The sequence below is a fragment of the Eulemur rufifrons genome, chromosome 25 (assembly GCF_041146395.1).
Source record: "Eulemur rufifrons isolate Redbay chromosome 25, OSU_ERuf_1, whole genome shotgun sequence".
Taxonomy (NCBI): domain Eukaryota; kingdom Metazoa; phylum Chordata; class Mammalia; order Primates; family Lemuridae; genus Eulemur; species Eulemur rufifrons.
The window spans coordinates 5,521,826-5,542,030 of NC_091007.1; the positions used below are offsets into that span (position 1 = coordinate 5,521,826).

At 45.5% G+C, this 20,205-nt stretch overlaps 2 protein-coding genes across 2 annotated transcripts in view; one reads left to right on the forward strand and one right to left on the reverse strand.

Moving 5' to 3' along the window:
- Positions 1 to 272: 272 nt before the first annotated feature.
- DHTKD1 (dehydrogenase E1 and transketolase domain containing 1) overlaps positions 273 to 20,205 on the forward strand; it is a 36,939-nt gene continuing 17,006 nt past the window's right edge. The window contains exons 1-6 of the mRNA XM_069458893.1: positions 273 to 545; positions 6,361 to 6,516; positions 9,804 to 10,015; positions 11,490 to 11,684; positions 12,522 to 12,791; positions 16,222 to 16,393. Of these exons, the coding sequence (XP_069314994.1) occupies positions 389 to 545; positions 6,361 to 6,516; positions 9,804 to 10,015; positions 11,490 to 11,684; positions 12,522 to 12,791; positions 16,222 to 16,393 (1,162 nt within the window). The 5' untranslated portion in view covers positions 273 to 388. The remainder of the gene's footprint in view (positions 546 to 6,360; positions 6,517 to 9,803; positions 10,016 to 11,489; positions 11,685 to 12,521; positions 12,792 to 16,221; positions 16,394 to 20,205) is intronic.
- LOC138375340 (acyl-protein thioesterase 1-like) lies at positions 18,940 to 19,581 on the reverse strand. The gene has a single exon (XM_069458840.1). The coding sequence runs from the start codon at positions 19,568 to 19,570 to the stop codon at positions 18,941 to 18,943; it is 630 nt and encodes a 209-aa protein (XP_069314941.1). The 5' UTR covers positions 19,571 to 19,581; the 3' UTR covers position 18,940.

The following is a 20,205-nucleotide window of genomic DNA, read 5'->3' on the forward strand; positions in this document are numbered from 1 at the left end:
AGGAGAGGGGGGATGGGCGAACACTCATGGCGGGAAACCGTGAGCTCCACAGCTATATCCAGTTTTTTATGAGAAACCGGATAACGCTCCGCGGGGTCCTCACGTCCCAGGTCGCCCAAAGCCAGGGCCGCTCGACCCCTGAGACCGCCCTCGAGTCCCGCCCCATTGTGGGGCGTGGCTTCGCCGCAGGGCCGCTGCCCGCATTGGCTCCGAGGGACAGGCCCCTCGGCCAATCAGGCGCGGGGGCGTCGTCCGGGGGCGGGGCTCCGGCCTCCCTCATGGCGCCCTGAGGATCGCACTGTCCCCGCCCGAGCCCCGGAGCTCTCCGCGGCGACTGCTGCCCCCAGTCCTCCCGCGGTTGTCTCCAGGCCCGAGGGCCAGATCGGACATGGCCTCGGCCACGGTGACAGCAGCACGACGTGGGCTCGGCCGGGCTCTCCGTCTCCTGCTCTGGCGCGGCTACCAGACCGAGCGCGGCGTCTACGGCTACCGGCCAAGGAAGCCCGAGGGCCGGGAGCCCCGGGGCAGCCTGGCGCGCCCCCCAGGTCGGGGACTGGGCCGGGGCGGTGGGATGGGGGCTGGGACGCAGCAGCCTCCCTGCCCGGCGTGCCGTGGGGCGCTGCCGGGGGGTCGTCGGGTAGGGGATCGGGGACCGGCCTGTGCTTGCGCGGCCGTGGGGAGGAAGGGGAGGGGAGCCCGGGACGGCCAGGCGGGCGTGGGTGTTGTCAGCATCGGGTCAGCCCCCTTCCAGCCTCTGGAGTTGGGGACCCTTGATTTCCACGCCTGGATGGTCTCCCATCTTGCTAGCTCGGACCTGGTTTGGGAAGCAATTGTCTTTTCTGTTCTTCGGTTGTGGACACGTGGGGACCTAGCTCTTTGCGGAGGCGGGGCTGTGGGAAAAGTTAAACTCCAAGAGCTCCCAGTTCCTGGAGTTAACCCAAGGATACTTTTCCAGGGCCATCTGTGAGGCTTCAGTGTGAGCAGGCGTGGGGTCCAAGACTGTGCTGCCTGGGAGAAGAGGGCAGTTAGTTCGCGGTCTTGGACAGCAGCCTGGTGTTAATATTTATTACGTATTTGTCTCCTCGACCTAGCTAGCCTGTTATTTTTAATTTTAGGGTTTAAAACTCTTTTTAAACTTAGAACCATATTTCTGGTGGTTTGAATGGGTTAGCAGTCATGAATATCAGTTCTTGGAACCTCTGTTGCATGCTCATGTACAAGGGACATGTGGTTTATACTCTAAAGTTTTTGTGTCTTTATCCTCATAGAGTAGATGAATACAGATTTGATTATTGGAGGAAAATCATTTGGCATCTTTCATCCAGTTATTAGATTCACGTTGAAGATCCCTTCATCGTCTAAGCATCTGACCTTTGACTCTTGCATTACCCACTGAAACCTCCTTATCTTGTTCTTCACCCCAGGGGGCATTTAGAGCAAACCTCATTTCTCTCTCTCTTGAATGCAATGGGGTTTTTTAGGGAAGGTATTTTGGCCAACTAGATTGTTAATTCCTTGAGTTAGGTAAGTTAGGTAAGACTATAGATATCTTATTTCATTTTGCGGATTGAGTGGTCTAGAATTTTATATGGCAATTGTTCTCAAACTTAAATGTGCAGAGTGATTTAAATGTTTAAAATGCCAGTTCCCAGGTCTCCCTCCCTTCCTTTCCCCACAGGTTCAGTGATCTGAGATGAGGTTCAGGAATATGTATTGTATCAGGCATACATGCATCATTAGCTAGCAGGAGGTCCATGGCCACCCTTGGCCAAACACTATTCCATAAGGGATGTGTATACGTGCAGGACAAGTTTAACAATCCTTTCTGGGCCGGGCGCGGTGGCTCACGCCTGTAATCCTAGCACTCTGGGAGGCCGAGGTGGGCGGATCGTTTGAGCTCAGGAGTTCGAGACCAGCCTGAGCAAGAGCGAGACCCCACCTCTACTAAAAATAGAAAGAAATTATATGGACAGCTAAAAATATATATATGGAAAAAATTAGCCGGGCATGGTGGCGCATGCCTGTAGTCCCAGCTACTCGGGAGGCTGAGACAGGAGGATCGCTTGAGCTCAGGAGTTTGAGGTTGCTGTGAGCTAGGCTGACGCCACGGCACTCACTCTAGCCTGGGCAACAGAGTGAGACTCTGTCTCAAAAAAACAAACAAACAAACAAAAAAAAACAATCCTTTCTGCACTTGATCATGCAAGTGTGTGCTCAGTGCACAACTATTATGATCTTGTTTGAGATTTTTCCTCACAATGCAGTCTCAATTTGAATCCTGACAACAGCCTAGTAGCTGAAAACTAAGCCTTGCTTTCCAAAAGCCTTGGGGGCTCGTGATTCTCGACTGGAAGACTATCAGAATCATCCTGGGAGCTTTGGGCTGGTTTGAAGAATATCTCTGGAGCTGGTTTTATATACACCCCCCTCCCTCTTCCCTCATCAAGTCGTTTCCCACCCAGTCACTAGCAGTGAACTTATTCTGTTGTGAGGTGCTTGGTGAAATCTGAAAGTTCAGTCTGGAGTCAGAACTGCAGGGCAAGGGTACAATCTTGTGTGGTATCGGGAAGAGTAACGTCACTGCTGGGAAACAATCATTTGTGGCACAGTTGGAAGATCTGGCTTAAAGAATTTTATTGCTAAGAGTAATAACTTTATTTTCATTTTCCTTATTTTTTAGAGTACTTTGAATAAAATTTAAAGACAAGTGGGCCATTTTGTAACTTTCTTCAAGATTAGCATTGCGTGTAGATCTGTGACAGTTTTTTCTTCCTGTTTCTGAAAATTACTTTGTACTAACTCTTCTTGTAGATCCTTACTTCCTACTAGGCTGTGTGGGATAAAGGAGGAAAGAGAGTTGCATAGATTACTTTTAGTCACATCTCATTGGCCAGAACTTGGTCACGTGTCTGTACACACCTGCAAGGGAAAACAGACAGCATGTCTTTATTTAGGGTGGCCAGGTACCAGTTAAAAATTAATTTGAGAGAGAAGAGGAAATAGAAATTGGAAAACAACGTAGTCTCCATCACACTCTACCCCTTTGGCCACTCAAATAACCTAAGCTTTTCTTTTCATAGGTACAATGTATTCTTTCTACTCTATTCAGTTCCTGAATCAAAGTTGAAGTTCATTACCTCTAGAGAATGTGCAGTCATCTCCAGCAGGTCTGGCTGTAGCTACTCCTGGTATGGAATTTTCTGAATTGCCATACACCCAGTATGTGCACTTTCAATAGACAAAGGGAATTCTTATCTGAAGAATGAGGAATCTGCAGCAGTCCTTGGTTTAAAACAGTTATCAAATCCTGTTGAGGAGGAATGATAAAAGCTCCTTGATATGAATATGTAGTTTATTTGGCCTGTCAACTCTGCTTTCTGTCCTTTGCCTTATGGGTTCTTCCTTATCTGTTATCTCTGTGGCAGTATCTGGAGAGTATAGCCTCCCCTGGGGCTGTACCCCTTCCACAGCCTCCCTCCCTTATTTTTATTTTTTTTAGAGACAGGGGCTCCCTAGGTTGCTCAGGCTTATCTTGAACTCCTGGCCTCCGGCCATCCTCCTGCTTCGGCCTCCTGAGTAGCTGGGACAGCAGATCTGAGCCACCATGCCCAGCTCAGCAGGCTACTTTATTTTGATAAGATTTGGAGCTTGAGAGTTACTTTAGGGGGAATTCTTTGGCAGTACAATTCTCTTGGAAAATTCCTAAGTTGCAGTCTTTTCGTTTCTGGCTATTCTATGAGCAAGTTGACACAGTCAAAAATCTTATCTAGACAAAAGTTTTTAAGCCTGAAAACTCTGGTCTTTTATTTATTTATTTATTTTGAGACAGAGTCTCACTCTGTTGCGCAGGCTAGAGTGCCGTGACATCAGCCTAGCTCACAGCAACCTCAAACTCCTTGGCACAAGCAATCCTCGTGCCTCAGCCTCCTGAGTAGCTGGGACTATAGGTGTGCACCACCACACCCGACTAATTTTTTCTTTTTTTAGTAGAGATGGTCTTGCTTTTGCTCAGGTTGGTCTCAAACTCCTGAGCTCAAGCGATCCTCCCACCTCGGCCTCCCAGAGTGCTAGGATTACAGGCGTGAGCCATTGTACCCGGCCTGTATATATGATTTATTTGTGACATTTAGGGCATTTGAATTTTGCATGTACAGCTGTAACATCAAGTGTCAAGAAAGGAAGCCCTTATATATTGGGCAATACATTATTACTATGTTTTAGAAAAAGTAATAACTTTTTTTTTTTTTTTTTTGCTAATGATGACAGTTGAGACTCTCTGGGTCTTTCCTTAACTTCTGTGTAAGTGTCGCTTATGGTCAGTTCCAGTAACTAGAGCAGGAGGCTGAGGAGGCCAAGGACGTGGTTTGAATGGCTTTAGTCTTTTTCATGATGTCTCCCAGTTGTCCCACGGTACCATCTTGGTGGAGAGGAATGACTGCGTTAGTGTGGTGGATCATGTCCATAACTTTTTGGTATTGGCAAAGTAAATCAAAGGACTACCCTACTAGGGCATGGCATCTCCCACATCAGAGATGACAGTGAGATGGGAGGAGGAATAGTTAAGGTCACGGAGCCGCCCCACTCCTCCACCCTCACTGGACTTCTTTCTGCATATGTTTATCTTGGCTGAAATCAATGCCCACTTAGAATGACCACATTATTCATTAACACTTCCCTTGTATTAAGGCTTTAAAGAGATATTGAATTTGCTTCTGGTAACCTTTCAGATGGCATTGGTTTCGCTAGTTAAAATTTGACCCGTGATGAATGTTTTTTGTAGCTAGCTATTAGTAGCAGCTTGTACTTTAACCTCTGTAAACCTCAATTTCCAATGAAGCTTGAATTTATTTATCAATAATCCCAATTTAAAATGGAGATGGGTTTAGAAGTGGTGATTCAAGGGTATAAATTTTATCATGGAGGTTTTGGGACCTCCGTTATAAAAAGTGGCCGAGTTTAGAGACCATCAAGAGAGGGGGCCACAGGATTCCAAAGAGCGTTAGCAGTTACTAGCTTTGCCACCGAGCTTTGGTAGTTGAAGCGCGGTTGTGGGATGTGGCATATTGGGAAGAACAGAAGCTTTTACTGGAGTCACGGGAAAACAGTTTGGGGAAAATCTTAGTGCATTAGAGAGTTTTGAAAATGTAGATAATTCTGAAACACAAATGCAGACCAAAGAAGGCTAAAAACATTAGCTCTTGTACTTTAAAAAAAAATGTCTTCGTGATGATGTTTAGTTCTCTCATCCCTTTTGCTATAGGCTCAGGTCTTTTCAACTTTTGTTGGGTGTAACAGGTGAAACACTGTATTGAAGTCAAAGACACGAGTTCAAACTCCAGGTTCTTCATTACTGGGCTGTGTCACCTTTTGCAAGTCACTTAACCTTTTTGGGTCTCAGTTTATCCCTATGCAGATAAGGACACGTGTTTCAGAGTTGTTGCAGGATTAAGTAAGATGATGTGTGTGGAAAAATCCTGCATGGTGTGCAGCAAAAGTTAGTACCCAATAAATGGTCACTATCATTTATTCTCAGTCTGTGACCCTTCCTTATGTATCTTGGCAGTGATTTAAGAAAGGATTAGGAAAAAGCTGAAAGAACCACAACAAACTTCCTATTTAACGTTTGGGGTTTTTTTTGCAAGAAAAGTGGCAAAATACATTTGCTTTTATAAAGCTGTCATGTTTGAGGTGGGAATGTAAGGTATTATATAAACTGAATCCAGCTGCATGGAATATTGTATTCTGGTACACAGTCATTTGGCTTTTTTTTTTTTTTTTTTTTTAGACAGAGTCTCACTCTGTTGCCCAGGCTAGAGTGAGTGCCGTGGCGTCAGCCTAGCTCACAGCAACCTCAAACTCCTTCATTTGGCTTTTAATGTGGTTATATATGAAGTTCCTAAGGTGAAGTTAGAGGAAGCCATCTCATTTTAATGGAGTCCTAAGGGACTCGAATTATGAAATTCCCTTTCTTGGAAGTCTAATGTTTTTATAGATACTCAGTGCTCCCACTTGCTTTAAGCATATGCTGCCTTGAATGAAAATAGAACTGTGGGTATGGTCTAGATTATTTTTGGGGGGAGGCTGTTTATGACCAGATGATGAAAAAAATAATTATTTTTACAAATGTACACTCATAGTTCTATTTCCTTTTTTCCCCCTCCCAACTTTAGCCATCATGAGATCAATTTAAGGAAATAAACATATTTACCTGGATTCTGATGGTCTTTATCCTGAAAACCGCCCACATGGTGGGTAGGAGCCATTTACAGTGCTTCAGGCCACAACAGCTTCTTTGAAAAGCTGAGTTTTGTGGTTTGTGGGCATTTCCTAAAGTGTTTGTGTTGTTTCCCTCCCACGTAGTTGATCATGGCCTTGCCAGATTGGTGACAGCGTATTGTGAGCATGGTCACAAAGCCGCCAAAATCAACCCGCTCTTCACGGGACAAGCCCTGCTGGAGAATGTACCTGAAATCCAAGCCCTGGTGCAGACCCTGCAGGGACCCTTCAGCACCGCAGGTACGGCCCATCCTCCCCAGGGCGGGGCGGAGAACTGCCCACACGAGGTTGGGCTCCTTTCTAGTTCTTTGCTTTTTAGAGACAGGGCCTCACTCTGTCGCCCAGGCTGGAACGTACTGGAACGTAGTAGTACGATTACAGCTCACTGCAGCCTCGAACTGCTGGACGCAAGCCATCCTCCCGCCTTAGCCTCCGGAGTAGCTAGGACTGCATCCAGAACTCGCATGCCCACTGGAGGACCTCACTGCAATCAACAGCCGACCTGCACTGCATTCCCCAAGGGCAGATTTGGCGTCTGGGTCACCATCTTCTCCATGGCAACTCCTGCCGCTAAATGGCAGCTAGAAGCATGGCCCCCCACTTGTGGCTTTCTTTAGTCTAAGACCATCACCTACGCTCCGCGCTAGCTGCTGCCACGCCTCTGAAATCTTAATTCCAATATCCAGCGTCCTGGCCATCAGCACCTGTCCTTGGGGCCGTTTTCCTTTCTCATGCCGGCTGGGCTGCCGTACCTCTGACTCCAGTCTGACTCTGGATTCTTCCGCCTCTCGGTTTTTTTTTTTTTTTGTCTGTTAATCAATCCCTTCTGGCTTTCTCTTCCTTACTTCCCAGTGTAGACTCCTTCATTGCAACCAGTTTCACGGCCTCCTGCAACTTGCTTGCGTCCTTATTATCCACTGCACTTGTTCTCCAAACCCCCAGCAATATCAGTACAACTGTATGACGTTTCCAGGCCTCCTGAACTTAGCGGGACACGATCTCACCACAGTTCCACTTGAGGCTCATGGTTTCAGCCTGTCCTGTCCTCTTAATACCACTCAGTCAATACCTTTGACTCATCGTAGAACAATTCCTAACCTGCCACCGTCACCCTCAACCGATGCTTACCTTCCTTTGTCACCGAGGAGGTGAGGTAGGAGCGACTTCCATTCCCTCATTCACAAGTGTACCTACGTCTAGACCCAGGTGTGACCCTGCTCCCTCTCCTGCCTTCCTTGGGGGGAAGCGGCTCTCGGCTCAGCCTGGCTCACCCCTTGGCCCGTCTGCGAGCCCCACTCCCTGCCTCCTCTGCGCTCTCAGTCCACGAATTGTCTCTTCGCTTTCCAAGTCTTCAATTTCTTCTTCTTCTCCATGGGCTCCTTCCTCTCAGCACATAAAGAACCTTAAAGTTCTTACATCTTTAAAATCCTTTCTCCGTTTTTTTCCTTTTTAACTAGCACCCATGTCTCCCCGTGCTTTTCCAGCAGACCATCTTGGACAGTCTGTGGTCACTGTTTCTGCTTCCTTCCCTCCCAGCTGCTGTGACACCAGCTTCAGCCTGCCCTCGCCCCCGCTGTCTTACTGTCCTTGCTCCTGCAGACTTCTCCAGCGCCCCCTTAACTGCCGGGTCCAAGGAAATGCGCATTCTCAGTCCTTACTTGATTTTTTTAGTGACTTCACAGACTGCCTTCTCTGAAGCACCTTCCTCCCACTTCTGCGACGGTGCTTTCGGTCATGCCAGGAGAACATGCTCGCTCCGCTTGCCAACCGTGTTTCTCTTTTGAACCCTCAGTCACATACACAACCGCATACTGGACATTTCTCCAGACACTTACCTCACTGTCATCCTGAACCCAAAGCTACCTGCGTCCCCCAGACTTGGTCTGCTCCTGTGTTCCCTATTCCATATTCCCTGTAGAGCCATCGCTCCTTAAGCAGCCCGAGTGGAGACCGGGGCGTTCTCCTTAGCTCCTTCCTCTTCTGTGCGGTGTTCACCACCAGGTCCCAGCAGTTCCACATCCTAAATGTTTCTCGAATCTCTGTCCTGCTCAAACGTTACGGGTATTGCTTCTAGTTCTTCATTATGTCTCTCCTGACTTTTGCATAGGAAACCCCGTACCCATTAGGCAGTCCCTCCCGATTCTGCCCTCCCCCCAGTCCCTGGCAACCACTAATCTACTTTCTGTCTCTATGGTGTTGCCTTTTGTGGACACTTCCTGTAAGTGGGATCATGCTATATGGCTGGTCTTTTGTGTCTGGCTTCTTTGACTTTAGCATGATGTTTTCAAGGTTCATCCGTGTCGTAGCATGAATCAGCACTTCATTGCTTTATGTGGTTCAGTAATATTCCACTGCATGGCTGTACCTCATTGTTTATTCCCTCATCCACGGGTGGACACTTGGGTTCTTTCTTACCTCATTTAATCTTCATAGCTACCTCTCAGGTACATCGTTTGCCCCTGGCTTATAGATTAAAAAGTGAAGCAGAGAGACGTTATACAATATGCAAAGCAATTTTTATAAGTTGTTTGGTCGACCAGTACCTAAGATCTAAGATCTATCATAAGAAATAAAAAGCACTATAAAGTAAACATTGGAATTAATTCCTGTTGTAGGATCAGCACATGACTGATAACTGATTTGGTGCTGAGCTAATGACAGGGGCAAACCTTCCCTTTCTTTGGGTGCGGTTCAGGGAGATTTCCTTTCACCTTAAAATGTTTCTTTGCTATTAATATTAATCTGTGCTTAAATTCACATTGAGACCAACTGTTTAATAATGGACATTACTGATAAGACTTGAAGATTTGGGGAAATATTTCAGATAAAGAGAGGAAGTAGGCTTATATTATAGTTATAAAGCAGATGAAAGGTAGGTCTTAATTTTTAGATTGAAATTACTGTAGAATCAAAACTTAGCATAAAGCAGCAGGGATCTGTCCTTGTGAAGAAAGTTTTTTTTTTCTTCTCCTAGTTTTACTACTTCATAGCCTTTGACCATATTTTCAGTGGTATCTTTAGAAAAATCTAGGTAAGCATTAATAATGACCCGAGTTATTAAGAACAAAGTGCTCTGAATTGAAGTAATTATTTTGATATGTTCCACAATCAATTTGCTACATGGTTGATTATTTTTAAAAAGTGATCCCTTTGGGCCGGGCGCGGTGGCTCACGCCTGTAATCCTAGCACTCTGGGAGGCCGAGGTGGGCGGATCGTTTGAGCTCAGGAGTTCGAGACCAGCCTGAGCAAGAGCGAGACCCCATCTCTACTAAAAATAGAAAGAAATTATATGGACAGCTAAAAAATATATATAGAAAAAATTAGCCGGGCATGGTGGTGCATGCCTGTAGTCCCAGCTACTCGGGAGGCTGAGACAGGAGGATCCCTTGAGCTCAGGAGTTTGAGGTTGCTGTGAGCTAGGCTGACGCCACGGCACTCACTCTAGCCTGGGCAACAGAGTGAGACTCTGTCTCAAAAAAAAAAAAAAAAAAAAAAAAAAAGTGATCCCTTTGATTCCATTTCTTAGGATTATTGAACATGGGGAAGGAAGAGGCCTCACTTGAGGAAGTGTTGGCCTATCTCAACGACATCTACTGTGGGCACATCTCTATTGAAACCTCCCAACTGCAGAGCCAGGAGGAGAAAGACTGGTTTGCCAAGCGGTTCGAGGAACTGAAAAAGGAGACGTTTACCACAGAGGAACGAAAATATCTGTCAAAGCTAATGCTAGAGTCTCAGGTATAAAAGCTGCATCTAACACCACTGGCATAGGTCGGCTTATTGCCTACAAAGATATATAAGTATTGAGGAGAGGGAATTAAGCCATTAACTCTCTGAACTTACCCCTTCCCCCCACTGCCTCAACACAGCAGACGATACAACACACAACACTTTATTCTAAGTAGAAAACATAGATTGCCAAGCAGTCCAGCTATTGGTTCTCCTCAGAGTCAAAATAATTCTTATGTATTTGTTTACTCACTCTTCTTACTTCTTAAGATCCTATTTCTTAAGAACTTACATGAAGTGATCAAAAGATTATGCACAGAAGAGGCTCTCGATACAATTTTTTTGTTTGTTTTGAGACATAGTCTCCTTCTGTCGCCCTGGGTAGAGTGCCATGGCATCATCACAGCTCACAGCAACCTCAAACTCCTGGGCTCAAGTGGTCCTCCTACCTCAGCCTCCCGAGCAGCTGGGACTATAGGTGTGCACTACCACACCCAGCTAATTTTTTCTATTTTTTTTATTTTATTTTATTTATTTTTTTTTTTTTGAGACAGAGTCTCACTCTGTTGCCCAGGCTAGAGTGAGTGCCGTGGCGTTAGCCTAGCTCACAGCAACCTCAAACTCCTGAGCTCAAGCGATCCTCCTGTCTCAGCCTCCCGAGTAGCTGGGACTACAGGCATGCACCACCATGCCCGGCTAATTTTTTCTCTATATATTTTTAGCTGTCCATATAATTTCTTTCTATTTTTTTTAGTAGAGATGGGGTCTCGCTCTTGCTCAGGCTGGTCTCGAACTCCTGAGCTCAAACGATCCGCCCACCTTGGCCTCCCAGAGTGCTAGGATTACAGGCGTGAGCCACCGCGCCCGGCCTAATTTTTTCTATTTTTAGTAGAGACGGGGTCTTGCTCTTGCTCAGGCTGGTCTTGAACTCCTGACTTCAAGCAGTCCTCCGTCCTTGGCTTCCCAGAGTGCTGGGATTACAGGTGTGAGCTGCTGCACCTGGCTTCGATACAAATTAATGGAACCGAATCTCCGTCAGGGCCATGAGCAGGACTCAGGCATGTCCAGAGGACAGGAAGCCTTTCCCCAGTAGTTTGGGTAGCTGCACAGCTTGCAGTCCCGATCACACAGTGCGGTAGAGCCCACGGCGAAAACTGACGTACTGGGAAAGGCAGCAGACACCTAGGGCCTGGCCCCTGGTCCAGAAGAGCACAGGCTCTAAGGGCTTCCCTTGGGGCAAGTTATTCCACCCCTTAGGCTGTCCTCCCTGCAGCCCGTCCTGCTGCCTGCGGTCCTAAGCAGAGCTTTCCCACCGCGTCCTGTGTTACTTGCCTCTCTCTGGGATGTGCAGTGAAGGGGCCCCGTTGCGGCCACGTGGTGGTGTGGGGTCTTCTCACACGCATGTAAACTTGTCTGCCTCCCCCCGCCCCCCAGTAGCAGGGTACCTTCCAGCAGCTCACACGTCTCACGTGATGCTCCGCAGGAGTTTGACCACTTTTTGGCCACCAAGTTTGCCACAGTGAAGCGATATGGAGGCGAAGGGGCTGAAAGCATGATGGGCTTTTTCCACGAGCTGCTGAAGATGTCCGCCTACGCCGGGATCACCGACGTCGTCATCGGGATGCCCCACAGAGGGAGGCTGAATTTGCTGACAGGCCTTCTGCAGTTCCCTCCGGAGGTAAGGTGACTCTCCGTGTTTCTCACCAGCGCTGTGTAACTGACTGTGACAGAATAAAACCAATGGCGGTCACTGTTTTTAGAAAGCCAAGCATACGAGCAGCTGGTCCAGGAGATAGCTTAGTTAACTGATAGAACTTAATCAGAGAGAACTGGCATTCAGGCTGATTTTTTTAGTATGTTAATACATTGCTCAAGCGATCCTCCTGCCTCAGCCTCCCAAGTAGCTGGGACTACAGGTGCACACCACCACGCCCAGCTAATTTTTCTATTTTTAGTAGAGATGGGGGTCTCACTTTTGCTCAGGCTGGTCTCGAACTCCTGACCTCAAGCGATCCTCCTGCCTCGGCCTCCCAGAGTGCTGGGATGACAGGCGAGGGCCCCTGTGCCTGGCCTCCTCTCTACCTTTATTTTTTATTTTTATTTTTTTGAGACAGAGTCTCGCTCTGTTGCCCGGGCTAGAGTGCCGTGGCATCAGCCTAGCTCACAGCAACCTCAAACTCCTGGGCTCAAGCAATCCTTCTGCCTCAGTCTCCCAAATAGCTGGGACTACAGGCATGCGCTAGCATGCCTGGCTAATTTTTTCTATATATATTTTTTAGCTGTCCAAATCATTTCTTTCTATTTTTAGTAGAGACGGGGTCTCGCTCTTGCTCAGGCTGGTCTCAAACTCCTGACCTTGAGCGATCCTCCCGCCTCGGCCTCCCAGAGTGCTAGGATTACAGGCGTGAGCCACTGCGCCCGGCCTTTTATTGTATGATTTAAACTAACCACCTCTTCTTCCCTAGTCTCCGTTGTGATAAAAGGTATTTTTTCCTTGCATGTTCATTCGTAACAGCTGATGTTCCGCAAAATGCGAGGCTTAAGTGAATTTCCCGAGAATTTCTCGGCCACCGGAGACGTCCTGTCTCACCTGACCTCCTCCGTGGACCTGGACTTCGGCGCGCACCATCCGCTGCACGTGACGATGCTGCCGAATCCCTCGCACCTGGAGGCCGTGAACCCCGTGGCCGTGGGGAAGACCCGAGGCAGGCAGCAGTCTCGGCAGGACGGGGACTACTCTCCCGACAGCTCGGCGAGGCCTGGGGACAAAGTCATTTGCTTACAGGTACTCGGTGCTTTAGGAAGTGAGGCCAGAGGTTGGGAAAACGGGAGAAAGAATGGCTAGGTTGGTAGGGCCCACGGGAGATTGCAGGCGTTCAAGGTGAAACGGAGATGACCTTTTGGGAAAAGAGGATTCCGGGCTCATTTTTAAAATTAATGGCAGAGACGAGATCTAGTCTTAAGGCAACTGGCTTTAGCCTGGGGTTCCCACTGCGTTTTTCCTTTCCCTTGTTGTGAATTAATTGAGGGGTACCGGCTGGCATACCTGCGACTTCTGAGAGGACAGACGTCATTACTTCTCTGAAAGTGCAGGCCTCTAGGAGAACTCCACGGTATCCGTCTATCTAACAAGGCTGCAAGAGTGTGGTTTTCTTTGTCCGCCTTTGGCATTCAGGCAAACAATATGAATTATCAGTGTGGCTCTTTCCTCACCTACCCCTGCCCCCCAATTTTTGGTAACCCAACAAGAGGTTTGAGCACTGGGTCACATTTTCTTCTATGAGCATTTATTTAAACATGAACCTTTACTGGGGAGATAATTAATCCAGATAACAGGTTAGAGTCTGATAGGATAGAGTCTTCAAACCTCACAGAAATACATACACACACACACACACACACATACACACAGAGCAATAGAATATTCTGCTAAATATACGGATGGCCACATTATCCTATTCATGTTAATTTTTCATGGGCCAGAAACTTATAGCAAATAAAGTAGGGGTAGGGCAGACTTGGATTTGATTATGATATGGTATTTCTAAATAGAAATCTTCAGCTCATTGGCCATTCTCTTTCCCTATCACTTAATTCGTGGTGATACTCTAAACTATTTCAGTCATTCACATTTGCCCAGTACACTGCGCTGGTCTTAAGATGGACTTCTGAGGTTAAAAGGTAACAATGACATTTTCTTTAAAATGATGAGAAACTGCCCTCCTTTGTCTACTTTGTTTCCCCAAAATATTCTGTCCTGCTATGTCTGGACATGTCTTGCCTTGCTCGAGTACACAGTTTGGATTTCTTGTGGGGACTCTAAATTCGGAGCCTATAAAATCACAGTGGGCGAGATTTCCGACGCTACGTTTTCTGCCTGTCTTCTGTTCATCTCAGCTGCATCTTCTGCGTGTGTCAAGACCTCCCTGCTCCGTCTGGCTGACTCGTTCCGCCTCCCCCAGTATTCGTTGTGTTTAAGGACCTTTCCTCCCACAAAGCTTTACCAACACAGTGGTCTCTTTTGACCCAAGAAGGAAAACAAAGTAGCACATGATACACCCATGCTTTAGTGTCAAGAGTCCTAAGACTATTATACAATGATGCAAGTTGCAAACAGATGTTATGTTCTTATCAGACCACAAACAGTGCTGCCTTTGCTATAGCACTTTTGAAAAAACTGCGGAAGAGGCAGACATCTCTCTTTCTTGCCGTACTGATCTCCCTTACATCATTGCCCTGCAAGAAATCTCAGAGCAAGGACGCCAAAGGGTGAGGAGTATTCAGCTGTCAGGAACCCCCTGACCCTGCGGAGGCTGAGCACTGGACTTTGCAGGGCTCTGGAATGCAGAAGACCCAAGTTCAATTCCTGGCTCTGCTGCCTTCTAGCTTGGCGTGTTTGGTCCTGTTACAGAGGTTCCCTGAGCCTTGTAGGTAAAATGGGGATATATGAGATTCCTCAATGTTTTGAGGATTAATGAGAACATGTGGATGTAAGTTTCCTGACCCAGGTGAAAGACTTGGAGGAATGGGGAAATTAGTAGGAAAAATAGATGCATCGTAGAAAGTCTAGCCTAAGCCATGTGAACTGTATACTCTTTCTGAACCTGGGTTTCCTCATCTGTGAAAAGAACTGTAGTGTTTTCCTTAACCTGACTCTCTTACGTGATTGTTGGGTGGATTAATGGAAATAACGCACAATGCTGTGGAAATTATGCAAGGTACACTATTCGTAGGTGTCGGTCCTCCAAAATGTCAGTTGTACCTGTAGGTTGGGAAGGTGTAGACTGGAAATTTCCCTTAGGTAAAGGAGTGCTTCATTTCTTAAGCCAGAGTATTCTACTTATATAAAAATGACACCTTTCAGGACATTTTCAGTGGCATTTAAAAAAAATCTACTTCCAAGTGTTCTTTCTTCATTCATATTTAGGTCTTTTACTTCTTGTTCACTGAGCCACAGTGGTTACCTTAAGGAAGGGCATGTCAGATCATTTTATTTAGTTCAGTGTTTTGGCTGTTGATGATAATAGCTTTTCAGCATGAAGCCAGTAGAGCTCATTCTTTCTTCCAAGATCTTTTTTTTTCCCAGACAGAGTCTCGCTCTATAACCCCAGGTAGAGTACAATGGCGTCATAGCTCACTGCAACTTCAAAATCCTGGGCTCAAATTATCCTCCTGCCTTAGCCTCCCAAGGTGCGTGCCATGATGCCTGGCTAAGTTTTCTATATTTTTTTTTTTAGTAGAGACGGGGTCTCGCTCTTGCTCAGGCTGGTCTCAAACTCCTGAGCTCAAGTGATCCTCCCCACCTCAGCCTCCCAGGGTGCTAGGATTACAGACATGAGCCATTGCACCTGGTCTAGATCTTCTAAGATCACAGTTCCTTTATTATTTGCTTTAAATGTAAAAACAATTTTCCTCTGGGTGCAGTGTCTCTTGCCTATAATCTCAGCTACTTGGGAGGCTGAGGTGGGACACTTGCTTGAGCCCAGGAGTTTGAGGCGAGCCTGGGCAACATAGTGAGACCCCATCTCTAACAAAAAAAATTTTTCCTTTCTCTACCACCTAGTCTACCAGGTTTTGTGATAGTATTGTAATACAGTGACTTCAAATGTCCTAGAAGGATAGCAGATTTGAGATATTGTCTCGTAATAATATTTTGCTTTTCCTCAAACCCTCTTTCCACTTATATATGAGATACCTTTCTCCCATACCTTCTCATCTTTGCCATCATGTCACTTTCCTTTATGTTCACAGTGACACTGAGGATTAGGGGACATGAGCCACGTAGTCTCTTTTCAGGAGATGAGGTGAAAAGAAGAGTTCAAAGCTGTGCCCTGTTCTTTGTGTCTCACAGGCTGTTTTCTGCCAAGATGTCCTAGAGCTGATTTTCTCTTTGCATCCAACAGCCCGTTCTTCTATGGTGCTACCAGAATGCTTGCTAACGTGATGAGTATCGGTGATGATGTGGTGCAGAAGGAGTGGGTTAACTGACGGTGAATGCAAGAGGAGAAGGACCTGTTTAGCATCTTTGAAAGCTGCTTTTGCGATCAGCCTAACCATTCCAGGAAATCCTGTAACCCGCACGTTTTTAGGAAGGCAGGGGAGGAGTGCGAGGGTGGTTTATATTCCTGTTAGTGTCGGAAACGATTTATTCCGATCTGAAAGAAAACCTGAATTTCTTAATCCCTTATGTTCTCTTTTCTGCCCCCATGATTCAGGTTCATGGAGATGCTTCTTTCTGCGGTCAAGGGATTGTTCCAGAAACATTCACGCTGTCTAATCTCCCACATTTCAGAATTGGTGGGAGTGTCCACTTGATCGTCAATAACCAGCTGGGTTACACCACCCCGGCAGAAAGAGGAAGGTCTTCTTTGTACTGCAGTGATATTGGTATGTCACACGGGGTTGGTATGTCACATGGGGTTGGCATGTCACACGGGGAGGAGTTGATGCTGCTTGGTCAAACAGGGAATTCCTAGAGAAACCTCTAGTTCATGCCGAGCAATGAGCCTCACTGTTTATGCCCTTTTTTTTTTTTTGACAGTATCTTGCTCTGTGGCCCAGGCTAAAGTGTAGTTCCATCATCATAGCTCACAGCCACCTCAAACTCCTGGGCTCAAGCGATCCTCCTGCCTCAGCCTCCCGAGTAGCTGGGACTACAGGTGCACGCCACCATGCCCAGCTAATTTTTCTATTTTTAGTAGAGACAGGGTCTTGCTCTTGCTTAGGCTGGTCTTGAACTCCTGACCTCAAGCAATCCTCCCAGCTTGGCCTCCCAAAGTGCTAGGATTACAGGCATGAGCCACGGCACCCAGCCATATTTTTAATTTTGGATCAGATGTGGCCAATAGTCACCAACAGTGTTACCAAGTTAACATTCCTCTTCAATGTGATCTTTAAATCCAGGAAGTAGACAAGGATGGAGCTGAGAGTGAACCACCTCAAATTACTTAAGTAACCAGATGAGCGATCTGGCAGAAGTCAGAGATCAACACGATTAGTACAACACTAGAGTAATTACATTTAGGATGTTCAAATTTGGGGTACTCAAGGTCTTACTCCAAATGACTTTAGTAAATGATTATTTAAAATTTTTAAATCCAGAAATAAACATATGGCTTCATTATTAATATCCTATATAGTGCATTACTAAATTATTTCCATTATCAAGTAGCACCCATTTATAAAGATGCATTCTTTTTTTTTTTTTTTTTTTTGAGACAGAGTCTCACTCTGTTGCCCAGGCTAGAGTGAGTGCCGTGGCGTCAGCCTAGCTCACAGCAACCTCAAACTCCTGAGCTCAAGGGATCCTCCTGTCTCAGCCTCCCGAGTAGCTGGGACTACAGGCATGCACCACCATGCCCGGCTAATTTTTTCTATATATATTTTTAGCTGTCCATATAATTTCTTTCTATTTTTAGTAGAGGTGGGGTCTCGCTCTTGCTCAGGCTGGTCTCGAACTCCTGAGCTCAAACGATCCGCCCACCTCGGCCTCCCAGAGTGCTAGGATTACAGGCGTGAGCCACCGCGCCCGGCCAAAGGTGCATTCTTAACATTGTTTTGGTCAATTAGAATACAGCAGAAAAATTAACAGTTCAGAAATATGGAGCACACATTTTTGCTACATATTAAACTATATGGTAATAACATCATATGTATAGGGTTCTGACTAACCTTTATTTACCTACAAATTTATTTTGAAATAATTTTTACCAGTGACCTAGAAATTTGGACTATTTAAAATAAAATGATTACTATTTTTATATTCATAAAAAAACTAAATTTAGAAGAAATACCATTGACTAAAGTGAAAATGTCAAATAAGTCCAATGGCCGATAAAAATAAAGCAAAATTTTTTAATAGAGTGCTCATTTTCTACAGTAGTTGGTTTCAAACATATGTACAAAATAAGTAAACTTAAACTCTGTGCTACAAGGAGACCAAATCATCTTAGAAATTAGTTTTGAAGATCAGTCTTAAATAATGCACAACATACTAGAATGTGATCTAATTATTCTTTCAGTTGTTTACAGAAAAAATAAAACCACAGAATTATTCCAGTTATGTGGATTGAATTGTCTATTAACTAAATAGGTTTAAATTTGGGCCAAAGTATAGCTATTTGACATAAGTGGTGCAGAAAGTGTAAAGTAATGTCTGGTTTCTTTATAAAGGATAGATACTAATACCTTATGCCTGTGATTCAGAATGTGACGTTATAGCATGTATTGACAGTAGGTGTGTATGGCAGGGAGGCAGTATTTGGTCTGCTATGAAGGACAATAAAGAAAGAAAGAACATATTATTTTCTTGAGAGGAGAAAATAATATTAAATAGAAATAATACCAGGGAAAAGAACAGCCTGGTCCCAAAGTAAAAGAGCCATTAATATTACTCTTTATTGACACTTAAAAGCATTACCCCCTATCATTAGGGCTAATGTAACACCACCTCATTCTTACTATGTATTATAATCATTATGTGCAGACCCTGCCTGATGACTAAGCAATTTTGGAATACATCCACAGGCTAAGTCACAGCATGCAGAAATCATTTATATCTTAACTGCCCATTTATATACCGGAACAAATTTTCATTAAGCATACTAGTAATTTTTCAAGTGATGTAATAAAAAATCTGGTTGCAGTATTTTATTGTCTTGCTAAATTACATTTGAGAACAAAGAAGCTAACTGCTTTACCTGTTTTAATACTACTAATATTCCAGATCATATTATAACAACACAGGTATCGAAATTTAAAAGATCATATAAATTTCCCATGAGGAGATATTAGTCTGTGTCTTTGCAAAACATTTTAACACTGCAAACGTGAGAAGTGTGAAGACTGGGCAGGGGAAAAGGTTTACTGCGGTGATGCTGGGGTATTTCTACCAAGGCCTCTTAGTGACGCCAGTCAGTTGGAGGTGGGAGTTTATCAATGAAGGTGCATCATGCCTTCGTAGGTTTTAAAGGTTACGTTGGTTGGATTTACCACCGTTTTTAGTTTTTCAGCAGTTAGAGAATCAAACCTCAGGGGAATTAAAGGGTCACGATCTCCACGGCGCTGGAGAATAGAAATATCTCTGTTAGCGCCGCTGATAGGACCGTGACACGAAGCCAGCAGTGGAAGCCAGTGACCGAGTGCAGTGACACCCACCAGTTTCTGCTCAGTGACAAGAGCAATGTAGAAAGATAAAGTTCCTCCCTGAGAAAATCCTCCCAAAATAATTCTGTGAGAAGGAATGCCATGCTTCACCTCTTGATCTCGATAAGCCTTTATGCTTTCTGCTGCATGTTTAATTCCAAGTTCATCCTCCTGTGCATCTGGTGAAAGCCCAGTGATATCAAACCAAGAAGGCACAGCCACGTTCATGTTTAATGTAACAGGCATAACTGGTGCACGTGGGCAGAAAGATTTGATATGTGAACTTCTGATACCTGCAGAGGCTTCTACCCACCCATGTCCGGTATCCCCCAATCCATGCAGGGAAATCCCTGCAGCAGTGGCCTTCCGGGTGGCAGGCAGGACGGCGGGCAGCAGAGCAGACGTGATATTGCAGCACATATGTCAGCTCGGCCGATAGCGCAAGCGGAGGGACTTTAGAGAAAATTTATCTTTTTCTAGGATACGTCCTTTAATGACCCTTTTATCTCAGGAAGAAAGATAGTAGTAATAATAACAGTAACAAAATAAATATTAACTATTATGTACAGGCACCGTTAAGCATGAACACTTTATTTTTTTATTTTATTTTTTTTTTTGGAGACAGAGTCTCACTCTGTTGCCCAGGCTAGAGTGAGTGCCGTGGCGTCAGCCTAGCTCACAGCAACCTCAAACTCCTGAGCTCAAGCGATCCTCCTGTCTCAGCCTCCCGAGTAGCTGGGACTACAGGCATGCACCACCATGCCCGGCTAATTTTTTCTATATATATTTTTAGCTGTCCGTATAATTTCTTTCTATTTTTAGTAGAGATGGGGTCTCGCTCTTGCTCAGGCTGGTCTCGAACTCCTGAGCTCAAACGATCCGCCTACCTCGGCCTCCCAGAGTGCTAGGATTACAGGCGTGAGCCACCGCGCCCGGCCAAGCATGAACACTTTATATGCATTAATTCATTTAACCTCTACAGCGTCACTAAGAAGTAAAGTTATTCCAGTTTTATAGATAAGCAGACGGAGATCATAACCTTACCCAAATCACAC